The 19241-nt window shown below is 42.0% G+C and overlaps 1 protein-coding gene across 1 annotated transcript; it reads right to left on the reverse strand.

Moving 5' to 3' along the window:
* Window positions 1-120: 120 nt before the first annotated feature.
* LOC108719483 (phospholipase A2 inhibitor subunit gamma B) lies at window positions 121-19241 on the reverse strand. Its single transcript, XM_018268341.2, has 6 exons — window positions 19019-19241; window positions 12597-12716; window positions 10839-10886; window positions 9562-9711; window positions 2316-2468; window positions 121-1260 (listed from the first exon to the last, which is right to left on the reverse strand). Exons 1-6 carry the CDS (start codon window positions 19185-19187, stop codon window positions 1085-1087), a joined length of 816 nt encoding a protein of 271 aa, XP_018123830.2. The 5' UTR covers window positions 19188-19241; the 3' UTR covers window positions 121-1084.

Genomic DNA, 19241 nt, shown 5'->3' on the forward strand with positions numbered 1-19241 from the left:
AGAAGGCACAGTGCTCTGATCTTGAAGACTTGTGGTATTAAATTATTAAATATACTAAACTTTATTAGTTTGGCTTTGTGTAAAAACATTTGTCTCTTGTTATTAAGAAAGACACTCGGATGTGGGTATTTATTTATTTCACATTCACCACAATTGTACTCTGATATAATAAGTCCCATAATTATAGAAGATATTAGAGAGTCAGAATATACATATAAATCTGGGGAATTGTAGGCACAAGGCAGAAATAGAGAAAATCCAAATACACAGGGGGGGGGGATATCAGGGACAAAGTGCAATATGAGGTCAGTATTTATAGCCGTGGGTATTGGACCTTTGTAATCCTACATTTGGTCCCCACTTAGTGCAAATAGGTATAAAAACATTTGGAGTAACAACCCCCTGCTATAATTGCAGTCATATCTAAAGTGCTCACTTCCAGATAACAAGGGAAAGTCCGTCTTAAGACTTTTTCTTTGCATAATGAAAGCCAATGTTTATAATGAATTAAACCTTTTCATTGGTGTAATTAAAGGATAAGTAAACCTTTTGTACCAACCACTCCACCTGCTGGTCAGTTTCTGTAACTGTACAGTCAGATCGATCTACCTTCAGAAGGAAAACAGAGAAGTGTTCTAATGTTGCTCTTCACAGAAATGAGATTAAAAACTTCAGATTCCCTTTTTCCCCTTCCTGCTCAGTGCAACATCAGAACATTGCTCTGTTTTCCTTCTAAAGAGAGATCTCTCTGACTGTACAGTTATAGGAATTGACCAGCAGGTGGCGTGGTTGGTACAAAACGCATTATACTGGCAGTTAATAAAAACGTATAGCTCTGAAACTGAAAAAATAAATAATTAAAGCAAATGGCAAAGTCCTAAGCAATTTTTCATTCAGTTTTTATAAAGGTTTGCTTATCCTTTAAAAGCAGCATTTGTTTCTGTCTGTTCTCTGGTTCTGACTCAATATAACAGGACTCCCTATTATTCCAGCTGGTTTTTACTACATCGTTCCGGTATTCAGATCCAGATGTTCAATAACAATTACATTTATAAAGTTACTGTATAGAGAACACTTATGATGTCTATGAGTAGGAGATGCTATGAAGTCCATGTACTAGAACCATTAGCAGGAGGAGGAGTCTGGGTGTGAGGGGGAGGTTCCAGCCACACCCTCCGCTCCAACACTGGATTTTCTGGCCATTCAGAATTTCCATATCACAAGCTGATTGAGATGCACAGCCGCTCATTGCAAGGAGCACTAGAAGGAACCAGATAAAAGATGGTTGTTATATGGATCCATCAGTTATGGAGTCAGGGTTCAGTAATGCTGGTCTCTGGGCTCGGGCTGAGTGGGTTCCATGGTGGTGGTTGCAGCCAGGCAGTCTAAGAAGCGTGTGTGCCCCTTACTAAACAGCTCCCTGGACATTTTATTAGTGGAAGGAAAACCACTCAAGCTTTTGGGAAGGACCCCTTTATGTACAGCTAATTAAGAGGTCCTCTGTTTGGCCAAAAAAGAAGAATCTTTCTGCCTCTGTTCCAGGCCTGGACTGGGAGTCAAAATAGGCCCTGTCATTCCAAGTACCCAGAGGCCCAAACAGCCTCCTACCAGTCCACTATATGGTAACTTTCTATTGAGCCGTACAGCAGCCCCTCTGGCATTTGCCAGAACCCACAGATTGCCAGTCCGGGCCTGCTCTGTTCTCTCTGTGCTGTATGGACTTCACCTTGGACTGGCTATTGTACATCAAGGCTTTGTGCAAAATGTCACAATGATCATTGTAGTGGCACCTATTTAGCTTGGATGGGCTCAAAACCAAGAGGCCAAATTGGTCATTATGAGTGTTGCTGGCTCTAGAGATGGCAGTTGGTGAACATGCCCAGTTTAGTGTGACAAAAATACCCCACAGATGACATGGCACTTTCATTAGTGGTTCTTGTGTAGTTATAGCTTTTGGGCCCCTCAGAGGCGTCATGGGTTTAATCAACCTTCGTTTTAACCAGGGGGCTGTATTCGAAGGAAACAATTTGGGTAACACTTAAATAAAGTATTAAAGTCTCCAGTGTGGCTTTAGGTGGCATCATCTAGTCTTCCCCATTTCTGCTACATGTTCTTTGGGACCTTTTTTGTGTGGGGCTTTAGACAGTTGCCATTATTGCCCCCCTAAAGACAGCTCAGCTAAGGGTTTTCCAGAAATTGCCACAATATGGGCCCTTTCATCCCAATTGGTTTTGCCCAATCACAATAAGGAGTATCTTGTTGCTTTTGCAGGGTAAGTGCAGGTTATTCCCAGGCTGGTAAGACCAAAAACTCACCATCATTTGAATAATTCTGAGGCTGACTGGAGAAAGTGAAGCAATTGTTCTCATTGTCCCGGCAGAACACGGGTACCTGGGTCTCACAACTGGAAGAATAGATGGTCAGGCAGCCGGGACATGTCAGACCATTGAGCGGGCCTTCGAGGAGCACTGAGGGGAGATAGACTGGGTTAGACATTGTATTGCGTTGCCATGATTATTATGTGCTGCAGTGTAGGTTATGGGGGCAATATACACAGTATTGGCAGTAAATCGCTGGAAATGCATTCTAATTATGCTTTTAACTGATTAATGTGCTGTAAATAAAGTGCAGAGCAAAACAGAACATTCTATAGGTCAAAGTATAATCTTTACAGTACCTTAGTTTAGCCACAGGGTGGCAGTGTTAAAATATATATGCTGGAGCCCTATACTGTGCTCAGGGTTCTTTTTGCCTGAAACTTCCTGATCAGTAGGTGGATCCCCAGCAAAGATAAGGGCTATTTAGCTGGACAGTTTTGGCTCCACCAAGGAGAGTTCAGCTGGTCATAGACACACAGATATAATCGTACAAAACAAAGTTTAGAAGTTTGTAGGCTTCAAATAATCGTTCCACTATCTGTCGCTTAGTCAATGGGGACAGGTGAAATAATTTAGGATAATGATATTATCTTTGCTTGTACAGGTATAGTATCGGTTATCTGGAAACCCATTATCCAGAAAGCTCAGAATTACAGAAAGGCCATCTCCCATAGACTCCATCAGGCCCGGACTGTCAATCTGTGGGTTCTGGCAAATGCAAGAGGGGCTGCTGTAAGGTGCCATAGAAAGTCACTATTTAGTGGGCTGGTGGGGGATGCCTCTCTGTACTTGGAATGCCAGGGCCAATTTTGACTCCCAGTCCAGACCTGGACTCCATTATAATCAAATCATTCGGATAATTTCCTTTTTCCTTGTAGTAATGAAACAGTATTTTGTTCTTGATCCCAACTAAGATATAATTAATCCTTATTGGAAGCAAAACAATCCTATTGGGTTTAATTAATGTTTTATTGATTGTTTAGTAGACTTAAAGATCCAAATTAAGGAAAGATCCCTTATCCGGAAAACCCCACGTTCCGAGCATTCTGGATAACAGGTCCCATACCTGTATTGCCTGAGAATATCCACGGGGGACTTACTCCAGGACATAACTTTGGTACAATTGCTGTCTGACAATTAATGGCCAGAACTTCATCTGATTTATTATTTAATCCTACAATTTAAATCGGAATGATTAGTATTAGATTGTTGCAATTGAAACAAATGATCGATATCGGAAGTGAGTTAATCTATGGAGGTACAATGCTGTATCATGAGGACACTACGTTACTTTGTTGAACTCCCTTGTGGGTTTTTCTAAATAATCCGTTCCTGGTTTTAAGTTAACTTTAAGGGGCAGATGCATCAAGGGTCGAATATCGAGGGTTAATTAACCCTCGATATTCGACTGGGAATGAAAATCCTTCGAATATCGAAGTCGAAGGATTTTGCGCAAAAACTGCAATCGAGCGATCAAAGGAATAATCGTTCGATCGAATTATTAAATCCTTCTAATCAAACGATTCGAAGGATTTTAATCCAACGATCGAAGGATTATCCTTCGACCAAAAAAAGTTAGCCAAGCCTATGGGGACTTTCCCCATAGGCTAACATTGACTTCGGTAGCTTTTAGGTGGCGAACTAGGGGGTCGAAGTTTTTTCTTAAAGAGACAGTACTTCGACTATCGAATAGTCGAATGATTTTTAGTTCGAATCCTTTGATTCGAAGACAAAGTTGTAGTCGAAGTAGCCCATTCGATGGTCGAAGTAGCCCAAAAAACACTTTTTTTTTTTACTTCGAATCCTTCACTCGAAGTTAATGAATTGGCCCCTTCGTATGTTATAGAATGGTCAATTGTAAGCAACTTTTCAATTGGTCTTCATTATTTATTTTTTATAGTTTTTTTTTTTTAATGATTTGCCTCTTTCCAGCTTTTCAACTCAAACTACAAATAATAAAAAACGAAAACCTATTGCAAATTGTCTCAGAATATGCCTCTCTACATCATACTAACAGTTAATTTAAAGGTGAACATCCCCTTTAACAACCTCGTCCTACATGATAATTGCTTTATCTGTAAAGTGAATGGATTTGGGAGCCCCAGGTAGCTCCTTTTACTGTAGCCTTACACAGATAACATAAATCAATGGAATGTTTTTGTGTTACTGTCTCTTTAATAAATGATGAGTCGGTATCTGCTGACGTCTTGTGATTATGACATTGAAGGAATGTAAAAGGTTCAGTAAATTGCCATTGGATTGGATATTGTGCCATTATTCTGCCTTTGTCACACATCACATTTAATCCCAGGTCCTATTTGTATTAAACTTGATTGTAGTAATACCATAGCCCATAATGAATCATATAGCAATTTGCATATAATTAAAGGATGTGATGAAACAGAACAATGCAGAAGAATGCCCAATTGCAACACAAACATGTGGATTGGATCTTGGTTCCCATCCAGCCACGTTCCCTGAGGAACAGCCCAGATCGATGTGGGACTCCAAGAGCCTTTATGGAGCTTTTATGGACCCTACAATAGGTCTCTAGGGGTCTGAGCCCTCCTATTGATGCTTTGCACTACTCTCCCCTGTAACACAAACGGAACACCAGCTGGAATATTAATTACAGTCCCAAGGGAAGTTCCCATTGTGAAGCTTTGGGAGGCACTATATTCCCTATAGTCATGGGAGTATGACTCTATATCTCAGTTTATAAAGAGAAAAATAGTCATTAATTGACATTGATTGGATGCCAAGTAACAGAATAGTGTCATTTAGTAAGAAATAATACACAGTGTGACCCATAGGACTTACATTGTCATTGCGGCCAAGTGACATCAAGGCTGGAGGAATGTGATGCTGATTTGGGGATTTTGTGTGGGAATTTATTTGGGGCATTTATAGTTTTTTATTTTACTTGTTGCCATTTGTTTAACACAAATGGAAAACTGAATTTCTCCTCCCTTGTGTGAACCTTGACTGGATTGTCTGCTAGAGTTTACAAATCATCTCTCACTCCTTGTAACAAATATAAACACTATAACGTATATAATGTTGTAATACAGCAATCTGGGAGGCAAAGATAGGAAATGAGGAGTGAAAGGGGTGTTACAGGGAGAGCTGGGAAGTGAATCAGTGGTACAGGCTGATACATTAGATAGGTACAAGGAAGGGTCGGATGCTTTATTCACCAGTAGCTTCTCCCAGCAGACAGGAGGGAGCCAATGAGATTAGAGGAGGGAAAGGGGTGTAACAGGGAGAGCTGGGAAGTGAATCAGGGGTACAGGCTGATACATTAGATAGGTACAAGGAAGGGTCGGATGCTTTATTCACCAGTAGCTCCTCCCAGCAGACAGGAGGGAGCCAATGAGATTAGAGGAGGGAAAGGGGTGTTACAGGGAGAGCTGGGAAGTGAATCAGTGGTACAGGCTGATACATTAGATAGGTACAAGGAAGGGTCGGATGCTTTATTCACCAGTAGCTTCTCCCAGCAGACAGGAGGGAGCCAATGAGATTAGAGGAGGGAAAGGGGTGTAACAGGGAGAGCTGGGAAGTGAATCAGTGGTACAGGCTGATACATTAGATAGGTACAAGGAAGGGTCGGATGCTTTATTCACCAGTAGCTCCTCCCAGCAGACAGGAGGGAGCCAATGAGATTAGAGGAGGGAAAGGGGTGTTACAGGGAGAGCTGGGAAGTGAATCAGTGGTACAGGCTGATACATTAGATAGGTACAAGGAAGGGTCGGATGCTTTATTCACCAGTAGCTCCTCCCAGCAGACAGGAGGGAGCCAATGAGATTAGAGGAGGGAAAGGGGTGTTACAGGGAGAGCTGGGAAGTGAATCAGTGGTACAGGCTGATACATTAGATAGCTACAAGGAAGGGTCGGATGCTTTATTCACCAGTAGCTCCTCCCAGCAGACAGGAGGGAGCCAATGAGATTAGAGGAGGGAAAGGGGTGTTACAGGGAGAGCTGGGAAGTGAATCAGTGGTACAGGCTGATACATTAGATAGCTACAAGGAAGGGTCGGATGCTTTATTCACCAGTAGCTCCTCCCAGCAGACAGGAGGGAGCCAATGAGATTAGAGGAGGGAAAGGGGTGTTACAGGGAGAGCTGGAAGTGAATCAGTGGTACAGGCTGATACATTAGATAGGTACAAGGAAGGGTCGGATGCTTTATTCACCAGTAGCTCCTCCCAGCAGACAGGAGGGAGCCAATGAGATTAGAGGAGGGAAAGGGGTGTTACAGGGAGAGCTGGGAAGTGAATCAGTGGTACAGGCTGATACATTAGATAGCTACAAGGAAGGGTCGGATGCTTTATTCACCAGTAGCTCCTCCCAGCAGACAGGAGGGAGCCAATGAGATTAGAGGAGGGAAAGGGGTGTTACAGGGAGAGCTGGAAGTGAATCAGTGGTACAGGCTGATACATTAGATAGGTACAAGGAAGGGTCGGATGCTTTATTCACCAGTAGCTCCTCCCAGCAGACAGGAGGGAGCCAATGAGATTACAGGAGGGAAAGGGGTGTTACAGGGAGAGCTGGGAAGTGAATCAGTGGTACAGGCTGATACATTAGATAGGTACAAGGAAGGGTCGGATGCTTTATTCACCAGTAGCTCCTCCCAGCAGACAGGAGGGAGCCAATGAGATTAGAGGAGGGAAAGGGGTGTTACAGGGAGAGCTGGGAAGTGAATCAGTGGTACAGGCTGATACATTAGATAGCTACAAGGAAGGGTCGGATGCTTTATTCACCAGTAGCTCCTCCCAGCAGACAGGAGGGAGCCAATGAGATTAGAGGAGGGAAAGGGGTGTTACAGGGAGAGCTGGAAGTGAATCAGTGGTACAGGCTGATACATTAGATAGGTACAAGGAAGGGTCGGATGCTTTATTCACCAGTAGCTCCTCCCAGCAGACAGGAGGGAGCCAATGAGATTAGAGGAGGGAAAGGGGTGTTACAGGGAGAGCTGGGAAGTGAATCAGTGGTACAGGCTGATACATTAGATAGCTACAAGGAAGGGTCGGATGCTTTATTCACCAGTAGCTCCTCCCAGCAGACAGGAGGGAGCCAATGAGATTAGAGGAGGGAAAGGGGTGTTACAGGGAGAGCTGGAAGTGAATCAGTGGTACAGGCTGATACATTAGATAGGTACAAGGAAGGGTCGGATGCTTTATTCACCAGTAGCTCCTCCCAGCAGACAGGAGGGAGCCAATGAGATTAGAGGAGGGAAAGGGGTGTTACAGGGAGAGCTGGGAAGTGAATCAGGGGTACAGGCTGATACATTAGATAGCTACAAGGAAGGGTCGGATGCTTTATTCACCAGTAGCTCCTCCCAGCAGACAGGAGGGAGCCAATGAGATTAGAGGAGGGAAAGGGGTGTTACAGGGAGAGCTGGGAAGTGAATCAGGGGTACAGGCTGATACATTAGATAGGTATAAGGAAGGGTCGGATGCTTTATTCACCAGTAGCTCCTCCCAGCAGACAGGAGGGAGCCAATGAGATTAGAGGAGGGAAAGGGGTGTTACAGGGAGAGCTGGGAAGTGAATCAGGGGTACAGGCTGATACATTAGATAGGTACAAGGAAGGGTCGGATGCTTTATTCACCAGTAGCTCCTCCCAGCAGACAGGAGGGAGCCAATGAGATTAGAGGAGGGAAAGGGGTGTTACAGGGAGAGCTGGGAAGTGAATCAGGGGTACAGGCTGATACATTAGATAGGTATAAGGAAGGGTCGGATGCTTTATTCACCAGTAGCTCCTCCCAGCAGACAGGAGGGAGCCAATGAGATTAGAGAAGGGAAAGGGGTGTTACAGGGAGAGCTGGGAAGTGAATCAGGGGTACAGGCTGATATATTAGATAGGTACAAGGAAGGGTCGGATGCTTTATTCACCAGTAGCTCCTCCCAGCAGACAGGAGGGAGCCAATGAGATTAGAGGAGGGAAAGGGATGTTACAGGGAGAGCTGGGAAGTGAATCAGGGGTACAGGCTGATACATTAGATAGGTACAAGGAAGGGTCGGATGCTTTATTCACCAGTAGCACCTCCCAGCAGACAGGAGGGAGCCAATGAGATTAGAGGAGGGAAAGGGGTGTTACAGGGAGAGCTGGGAAGTGAATCAGTGGTACAGGCTGATACATTAGATAGGTATAAGGAAGGGTCAGATGCTTTTATTCACCAGTAGCTCCTCCCAGCAGACAGGAGGGAGCCAATGAGATTAGAGGAGGGAAAGGGGTGTTACAGGGAGAGCTGGGAAGTGAATCAGGGGTACAGGCTGATACATTAGATAGGTACAAGGAAGGGTCGGATGCTTTATTCACCAGTAGCTCCTCCCAGCAGACAGGAGGGAGCCAATGAGATTAGAGGAGGGAAAGGGGTGTTACAGGGAGAGCTGGGAAGTGAATCAGGGGTACAGGCTGATACATTAGATAGGTACAAGGAAGGGTCGGATGCTTTATCACCAGTAGCTGCCTCCCAGCAGACAGGAGGGAGCCAATGAGATTAGAGGAGGGAAAGGGGTGTTACAGGGAGAGCTGGGAAGTGAATCAGTGGTACAGGCTGATACATTAGATAGGTATAAGGAAGGGTCGGATGCTTTATTCACCAGTAGCTCCTCCCAGCAGACAGGAGGGAGCCAATGAGATTAGAGGAGGGAAAGGGGTGTTACAGGGAGAGCTGGGAAGTGAATCAGGGGTACAGGCTGATACATTAGATAGGTATAAGAAGGGGTTGGATGGTGTTCAGCAAGTGAGGGAATACAGGGATATGGGAGATAGCTCATAGTACAAGTTGATCCAGGGACTGGTCCCATTGCCATTTTGGAGTCAGGAAGGAATTTTTTTTCCCCCCTTTTTTTAAATGAGGTTTTTTGCCTTCTTCGGGATCAACTAGCAGTTAGGCAGGTTATATAATAGACTTAATATGTTTAACTTCATGAACATGTGTTTTTGTCAACCTAACTTACTATGTTACTATGTTTCCGTGAGTAAAGGTTAATAATAAGGGCTATTGACAATTAATAGTTCTGCTCGTTTGCTGCTGGGGTCCCTATTAGCCTGGGGCTGTATCTCTTAGGCTGAACGGTTGGTTATTTTGGAGGAGCAGCATTTACACTGGACGGTTACCCAGACACATTATCCCTTTATCTGAGTTAAACAAATTCATTTCCCAGGGAAGAGAACTTACACTTGGGCACTTCTGCTTTACACAGGTCGGAGGTGCAGCAACTCTGTGTCGTCACCATCCTGTTGTAGGGGGTCCTCAGCAATATGACTGGATCCTGGCAGTCCCTGGGGTCTCCGCAGTCTCTTAGAAACAAATACTTGGACTGGTTTCCTGCAATAAAATGAGGAGATCAGCAACATTCCTTAATGTAATTATGAACAGCCATCAGTACCCCAATATTCCATGGTGGCCCTTGTTTTTTGAGTGCAGATCATGTCACAATAGACATACCCCACTACCCAAGGCTGCTTTAGGGACAGCCGTGATACTCAGCACCACTGAATTCCAACCAATCTACATCTTGTGGGCAGTCAGTCAATCAGCCGGCAGTTTGATGAATCTGATAGGGAGCTGTAATTTATCTTCCACTGAGTGGGAGTGCAGCTGTGATTGGCTAATGAATATAAGGCTAAAGTGCTGATAAAATTCAGTTCTGTAGCAAAAATTAAAGTACTCACTTTTCTTAAAGGGAAAATTCTCCACTTGTTTTTTCTACTTGAGCTGAGTTAATTGGGGAGTATGTAGAATAAGAACTGACCTGTCTTATATAAACATTTTTTCTGTTAGACAAATACCTCATTCCAGAAATCAAAATGAAACCATGATGTTCTGCCTGAATGCTCCATGGAATCTCTCCCCACTTAGGCTCACAGTGTAATGTAACCCCTCCCTCACCTTGTTCCATTATGAAGTGATGGATTCTGGGAGTTCTGGAAGTCCCTCTGCTTTCAAGAGAATCTGTGCACCACTCTCTATGGAAAGTAGAGTCCCAGAATCACTTCACAATGGGACAAGGTGAGGGAGGGGTTACATTACACTGTGAGCCTAAGTGGGGAGGGAACTGGTTCATCGGAGTAGCAAGATTTCCATTTAATCTAAGGAATCAGGTATTTCTATGTAAAAAATCTATATATATATATATATATAATTTCTGGCAGGTCAGACAATGTTGTGTGCCTTGTTGATGTGGCCTAATTCTGTTCTACAAATGGCGGAAACTGTTGTGAGTCTTCATGAAGAAGTCACCTTGTGAATCTCCAAAGGTGAGTGTAATAAGTCAAATTTCCACTGAATCTCTTCTTTGTTCTGCCCCTTGTATTCTATTTTGATTAATACGTTTATAACTTATTCCTCTCTAAAGGTTCAGTGGTCACATTTAAAGGATAAGTAAAACAAATTGAGGTGGAGGCTTAAAGGGTGTCTATCCTTGACTCGGATCCTGTCATGGAATGACTTACTGTTTATGTTTGCCTGTAGAAAAGCCACGTTCTCTGGTTTCGATGTATCTGCACATCACGAAAAATAGGAGAAATGAAAGTGAGGTTGAAATAAAGCACAGACAGAGCAACAGGGTCAGCATTTCTAAATAAACTTGTGAATTTGTAGGGATGGAACAGAGGGGAATATATGAGCTGCCCTCACACAGGGCTTCATATAGAACCTGGGTACAAACAGCACCAGCTCTACCATAGGGAACTGCACTGCTGGGGGGTCAATAAGAGCAGAGGGGGGATACTGGCAAAGACGAGAGAAGGTGACGTGGGAGAGGTGGAAGAGCAGTATTCTCCAGTTAATGTGTAAAATAAACCAGTTTTGTGGTAGAGACTTCATACAAAAGAATCAATATCTAGTGCAAAGTTTCACTCCTGCAATTCCAATTTTCATGGAGTACCCGATTGACTAAGGCTGGCCCATTTAATTTTAATTTACATGGAGTACCCTACTGTCTAAGACTGGCCCATTGGGTTTTAAAGCACAGAAACCAGTCTTTATATCTGATCAGCACCTGCCCTGTGACTCCCATAGAACCCATTAGATGGTAGCTAGAGGTGGCCATTAGTTCTCTTGAATTATTGACATGGAGCAGGGAAGATCCTGGGAACAGATGAGACCCACTGTTTAAGTTTGGCAAGTAGTGCTATGTGAATGAGGGCTGGCTATGGCTAGTCAACATTCTATATACAGTTGCCCTAGATGAGGTTTGGTAGGGCTATTTAGCAGACCTGGCCAGAGCTCCACCGAGGAGTGTAAAGGTTTAGTACTTTTGTTAGGTTTCCAGTTGTGTTGGGAATAAAGTGTGTAGAGCCAAGAATCAGTTGGGCACCTTTGAACACATATTGAAGAAATGGATTTATTAACTGGAGCAGTTGTACATTCCCAGATTATTGTGTGCTGAAAACTGTGTGACCCCATGCTCTAACTCACAGTAATGGCCAATCTGAGTGACAACACAGGAGAAAGCATTCCACAAATGTTTGGCCTGACCTATCACAGAACTGAGATGATGGAGCGGCGAAAAGAACTGTGGGTTCTAAGTTGACCTACACAATAAAATATATATATTCTACAACCCAAGGGCACAAACTGGGGGAAATGCCAGTGTCGTCCTGGCATAACTAGTTGTTACTGGGCCCCGCGGCAAATTCAGTTTAGGGTCCCAAAATATTGGTACGTTGGTCTATACTACCAAGATCTATTGAAACTACTCATTAATTAGGACATCACTGGTTCCCCAACACTCTTGGGCCCCCTGCAGCCACACATTACTTTGAGATGAAGTATAATATAAAGTAATTTTTAAGCAATTATCCCTGATATCTCCCCTTGTATTTTCCCTCTAGTAAAGAAGCAGAACAATCCTTCAGAAAATGACCCAACTTTTTATAAAATCCCAATGTCCTGCTGCTTCCATGACTTTCTCAAACAGATAAACCTTGTGTTCCGTGGAGATTCCTCAGTGTTTGTATAAGGCTTATGGGACATGTAGCATCACTTCACCAATGTACTTGATACCCTTCCTGCCCTGTGCCCCTGATAGAAATACAAAGACCACCTGTCCTCTGGGAAAATAATGCATATTTGGGCAAAAACATTCATCATAACCAATTTCCTTTCATACCAATGTGGTGGGATATCGGGTGTTTCACAAGCCTTTGCCATAAGGAGAGGGGTTGTTATTTCAGCAACTGACATGAATTAGAATGTAAGGTACTCACCGATCTCATCCTGGACCAGAGTCGCAGTACAAACCTGAGAATCGGAAAGACAAGTCACTGCATTCCCATCACAGTCTCTTCCGCTGTTGTCTAAACACTGCAAACACTGCAAGCCATTCCCTGGAAGGTAAGTCCTCATTAGTGTCATCCCTTGGGCCCTTCCCATGCATTGTTGGCTACAATGGAGGGAGCTTAATATATTGTGCATAATATGTTAATAATAGGGAGAAAGATATTTTAAATTCTGTTATAAGCAGCCCACCCGACGCTCTATGGCTCCAAGAGCTTAATTCTGCCTGTAACATGTGCATGTTCTGTAACCCCTACTGGAAATGATACAATTTAATGTGAACCATCTCGAGATGCTTTAAATTTGCCAGATATGGAAGGAAAAAGGACTTTATAGAAACCACAGCAAATATTTTGATCTACTAGGGGGCAAAATGGCCAAAAAACATTGACACATATATATTCTTGACAAAAACCAAAGTCCAAACCTACTTCGGTCTTAGGGTAACATTTTCTTAAACTCGTTTGAGTCTTGGTTGGATTAGGAAACAAAACCATCGGACAAACCAGATTTAGAAGTAGCAATAAGTAAACCTTAAGGACCCACCATTAGTGTTATAGTTCCTTACAACAGAGGTGCCCAAATTCTAGTGCCCATGTGAGCCAGGTGATAAGGCACAAATATAGATATGCCATATTATCAGTTTGGTTTCTCTTGTTGCACAATGGATAATATCCCTCTCAACAATTGCAGCACTACCCTTTAAGGACAAGTTTGCTGTGAAACTATAATACATAGAACAATAAGCAGGAACCCCAAGGATCTTTTCAGTAACCTCACCACTGTGCCATCATAAGCCTGGGGCAAATGCCAATTGCCTTCAACTAAGCCATGTGTACAGTGGAAATAGAGAGAAAGTTCTGAGTATCAGAGTATTAAAAGAGAAAGAGTTGCAGAGTATTAAAGTAAGTATGGATAGAGAGGAAGAGACAGAGAGGCAGAGTATTAAAGTAAGTATGGATAGAGAGAAAGAGAACGAGAGGCAGAGTATTAAAGTAAGTATGGATAGAGAGAAAGAGAACGAGATGCAGAGTATTAAAATAAGTATGGATAGAGAGGAAGAGACAGAGAGGCAGAGTATTAAAGTAAGTATGGATAGAGAGAAAGAGAACGAGAGGCAGAGTATTAAAGTAAGTATTGATAGAGAGGAAGAGAACCAGAGGCAGAGTATTAAAGTAAGTATGGATAGAGAGAAAGAGAACGAGATGCAGAGTATTAAAGTAAGTATGGATAGAGAGGAAGAGACAGAGAGGCAGAGTATTAAAGTAAGTATGGATAGAGAGAACGAGAGGCAGAGTATTAAAGTAAGTATTGATAGAGAGGAAGAGAACCAGAGGCAGAGTATTAAAGTAAGTAAGGATAGAGAGAAAGAGAACGAGATGCAGAGTATTAAAGTAAGTATGGATAGAGAGGAAGAGACAGAGAGGCAGAGTATTAAAGTAAGTATGGATAGAGAGAAAGAGAACGAGAGGCAGAGTATTAAAGTAAGTATTGATAGAGAGGAAGAGAACCAGAGGCAGAGTATTAAAGTAAGTATGGAAAGAGAGGAAGAGACAGAGAGGTAGAGTATTAAAGTAAGTATGGATAGAGAGGAAGAGACAGAGAGGCAGAGTATTAAAGTAAGTATGGATAGAGAGGAAGAGACAGAGAGGCAGAGTATTAAAGTAAGTATGGATAGAGAGAAAGAGAACGTGAGGCAGAGTATTAAAGTAAGTATGGATAGAGAGAAAGAGAACGAGATGCAGAGTATTAAAGTAAGTATGGATAGAGAGAAAGAGACAGAGAGGCAGAGTATTAAAATAAGTATGGATAGAGAGGAAGAGACAGAGAGGCAGAGTATTAAAGTAAGTATGGATAGAGAGAAAGAGAACGAGAGGCAGAGTATTAAAGTAAGTATTGATAGAGAGAAAGAGAACGAGATGCAGAGTATTAAAGTAAGTATGGATAGAGAGGAAGAGACAGAGAGGCAGATTATTAAAGTAAGTATGGATAGAGAGGAAGAGAACGAGAGGCAGATTATTAAAGTAAGTATGGATAGAGAGGAAGAGAACGAGAGGCAGAGTATTAAAGTAAGTATGGATAGAGAGAAAGAGACAGAGAGGCAGATTATTAAAGTTAGTATGGATAGAGAGGAAGAGACAGAGAGGCAGAGTATTAAAGTAAGTATGGATAGAGAGAAAGAGAACGAGAGGCAGAGTATTAAAGTAAGTATGGATAGAGAGAAAGAGACAGAGAGGCAGAGTATTAAAGTAAGTATGGATAGAGAGGAAGAGACAGAGAGGCAGAGTATTAAAGTAAGTATGGATAGAGAGGAAGAGACAGAGAGGCAGAGTATTAAAGTAAGTATGGATAGAGAGAAAGAGAACGTGAGGCAGAGTATTAAAGTAAGTATGGATAGAGAGAAAGAGAACGAGATGCAGAGTATTAAAGTAAGTATGGATAGAGAGAAAGAGACAGAGAGGCAGAGTATTAAAGTAAGTATGGATAGAGAGGAAGAGACAGAGAGGCAGAGTATTAAAGTAAGTATGGATAGAGAGGAAGAGACAGAGAGGCAGAGTATTAAAGTAAGTATGGATAGAGAGAAAGAGAACGAGAGGCAGATTATTAAAGTAAGTATGGATAGAGAGGAAGAGAACGTGAGGCAGAGTATTAAAGTAAGTATGGATAGAGAGAAAGAGAACGAGAGGCAGAGTATTAAAGTAAGTATGGATAGAGAGAAAGAGAACGAGAGGCAGAGTATTAAAGTAAGTATGGATAGAGAGGAAGAGACAGAGAGGCAGAGTATTAAAGTAAGTATATATCTATATTAAAGTAAGTATGGATAGAGAGGAAGAGAATGTGATGCAGAGGAAGAGATTATAAGGGAAAAAGATATTATGGAGAGACAGACAGAGAAGTAATAAGTAATGCAGGTAGGGAGTAGTTATGACTGAGAAGGGAAGCCAAGAGTGTGAGTAGTAAAGTGAGTATGGATAGAGGAGAGAGAAGGAAGGTTCAATGCTGCTAATTACTTGTCGACTCACAGGGATTCCAACATAGAGATCCCAGCAGGATTTGCTCAAGATGCAGTTTATTGTGTAATATCCACACGGCAACACAAGGTGGGGAAATATACTACTGACTTGACTTGCAAATACTGAATTCTTGTGATTTCACCATCTGTTGTATTATCGGATTTGATATTTGATATTGTGCAACTTTTGGCTCCTGGAAAACACCGGTACTGCTCTTTCTGACTACAGTCACTTTAACCCTTCCCATGATACACATTCAGCCACAACTGGTAGCCACGGATCTTCTGGGCATGAAAGGGTTAAGGCAAAATGTGTCAAGAACTTTATATAACCAAGTCTGTATTTACTGCATTGTAGCAAGGGATTGGTTATGGGGAAAGGAAATTTGGGATTGTTACACTGGAGAAGAGACAGTTAAGGGGAGATATGATCACTATATATAAATATATAAGGGGGATATGATCACTATATATAAATATATAAGGGGATATGATCACTATATATAAATATATAAGGGGATATGATCACTATATATAAATATATAAGGGGGATATGATCACTATATATAAATATATAAGGGGGATATGATCACTATATATAAATATATAAGGGGATATGATCACTATATATAAATATATAAGGGGGATATGATCACTATATATAAATAAATAAGGGGATATGATCACTATATATAAATATATAAGGGGATATGATCACTATATATAAATATATAAGGGGGATATGATCACTATATATAAATATATAAGGGGATATGATCACTATATATAAATATATAAGGGGGATATGATCACTATATATAAATAAATAAGGGGATATGATCACTATATATAAATATATAAGGGAGATATGATCACTATATATAAATATATAAGGGGATATGATCACTATATATAAATATATAAGGGGATATGATCACTATATATAAATATATAAGGGGGAGATATGATCACTATATATAAATATATAAGGGGGATATGATCACTATATATAAATATATAAGGGGATATGATCACTATATATAAATATATAAGGGGGATATGATCACTATATATAAATATATGAGGGGATATGATCACTATATATAAATAGGAGGGAGCCAATGAGATTAGAGGAGAGAAAGGGGTGTTACAGGGAGAGCTGGGAAGTGAATCAGGGGTACAGGCTGATACATTAGATAGGTACAAGGAAGGGTCGGATGCTTTATTCACCAGTAGCTCCTCCCAGCAGACAAGAGGGAGCCAATGAGATTAGAGGAGGGAAAGGGGTGTTACAGGGAGAGCTGGGAAGTGAATAAGGGGTACAGGCTGATACATTAGATAGGTACAAGGAAGGGTCGGATGCTTTATTCCACCAGTAGCTCCTCCCAGCAGACAGGAGGGAGCCAATGAGATTAGAGGAGGGAAAGGGGTGTTACAGGGAGAGCTGGGAAGTGAATCAGGGGTACAGGCTGATACATTAGATAGGTACAAGGAAGGGTCGGATGCTTTATTCACCAGTAGCTCCTCCCAGCAGACAGGAGGGAGCCAATGAGATTAGAGGAGGGAAAGGGGTGTTACAGGGAGAGCTGGGAAGTGAATCAGGGGTACAGGCTGATACATTAGATAGGTACAAGGAAGGGTCGGATGGTGTTTAGGAGAGAAAGTACAGACTTACTGGAATTAACTCTCAGTACAAAGTTGATCCAGGGACTGTACCAGGGGGTAAAATTCCTTTGTGACTCAGAGATGGCAATTTGGAGAGGCTTCCCATGAATCAAATAGCAGTTAAGCAGGTTTAGTTTAGACCAAGAGTCTGGACATGTCTGTTTTTCTCAACCTAAATGACTGTGTTGCAATGTACTTAGGAATCACTGCTGCAGTTGTTCATAACAGGAGATTAACTGTCAGTTTGTTCATTAGTATTTGGGAGTAAATCCTGACCAATTATGTACATGAGCTCCCCCTTTCTGAAGCAAAGTCTTCTATAACTCTGCATGATAATGGGGTGACGAGAGACTCTATTGAAACAGAGAGGCACCCCCACTCAACCAGCAGTAAAAGCTGCAGTAAAATGATACCAAAAATCAGATTAGTTGCTTTATATGACAACCCCACAGTAAAATGACACATTTAGGGAAATCATTTCCCATCCACTAGAGCATTGCTAATAAAGTGTAAGGAAAACCATAGCTATAAAAACAATACATTTTTCATTGATGAATTCAGTGGCCGAATGACTCTAACATGAGCTCTCTGATAGGATTACTATAGAATCAGTTTTAGGATGAGCCAGTAGTAGAATTACTGTAGGGTGAGCTCTGTGGTAGGGTTACTCTAGGATAAAGACAGTGGTAGGATTACTCTAGGGTGGGCTCTGCCATAGAATTACTCTAGAATAAAGTCAATGGTAGGATTACTCTATGTGAGCTCTGTAGTAGAATTGGTAGATTTACTCTAGGATGAGTTCTCTGTTACTTATCTAGGATAAAGCTAGTAGTAGAATTATTGTAGGGTTACTCTAGGATAAAGACAGTGGTAGGATTACTCTAGGGTGAGCTCTGCCATAGAATTACTCTAGAATAAAGTCAATGGTAGGATTACTCTATGTGAGCTCTGTAGTAGAATTGGTAGATTTACTCTAGGGTGAGTTCTCTGTTAGCATGACTCTAGGGTAAAGCTAGTAGTAGAATTACTGTAGGGTGAGCTCTGTAGTAGGATTACTCTATCCTAGAGTAATTATACTACAGAGCACATCTAGAGTAATCCTACAACTGTCTATCCTAGGGCGAGTAATCCTACTACAGAGCTAAGTAATAAAGACAGTGCTAGGATTACTCTAGGTCAGCTCTGTAGTAGAATTGCTCTAGGATAAAGTAAATGGTAGGATTACTCTAGGTGAGTTCTGTAATAGGATTACTCTAGGATAAAGTGGTAGGATTATTCTAGGGCAGTGATCCCCAACCAGTGGTTTGTGAGTAACATATTGGTCACCAACCCCTTGGCTTGGAGGCAAGTTTTGGTTGCAAAAAAACCAGGTGTACTGCCAAACAGACTCCTGTTGGCTGCCAATCCACATAGGGGCTACCAATAGCCAATCTCAGTCCTTATTTGGCAACCCTGGGAACTTTTTTCATAGTAGTGTTGCTCCCCTACTCTTTTTGTAATTCTATGTGGCTCACAAGTAAAAAAAGAAAAAAGGTTTGGGACCCCTACTCTAGGGTGAACTCTTTAGTAGGATTACTCTAGGTTTAAGTAAATGGCAGGATTACTCTAGATGAGCTCTGTAGTAGGATTACCCTAGGGATTACTCTAGTAAATGAGAGGATAGCAGGTACTCACCCTCTGCAATAAGTCCCAGGAGAAGACATAGAGGTAAAAGAAGGTCCATGTTGTTCCTGAGCTCTTGGTATCTTTGGCTGAAGTGTTTTATTCCCACAAGTATCATTTGGTGAATAATAAATTGGCTGGTTTCGTTTTTCTCTGGGGCGTTTGTAAAATTGCTTTTCATTGAGATGACAGTTTAGTTACACCCTCATCAGCATGTGGGAGGGAGGGCACCAGA

The sequence above is a fragment of the Xenopus laevis genome, chromosome 6L, assembly GCF_017654675.1.
Source record: "Xenopus laevis strain J_2021 chromosome 6L, Xenopus_laevis_v10.1, whole genome shotgun sequence".
Taxonomy (NCBI): domain Eukaryota; kingdom Metazoa; phylum Chordata; class Amphibia; order Anura; family Pipidae; genus Xenopus; species Xenopus laevis.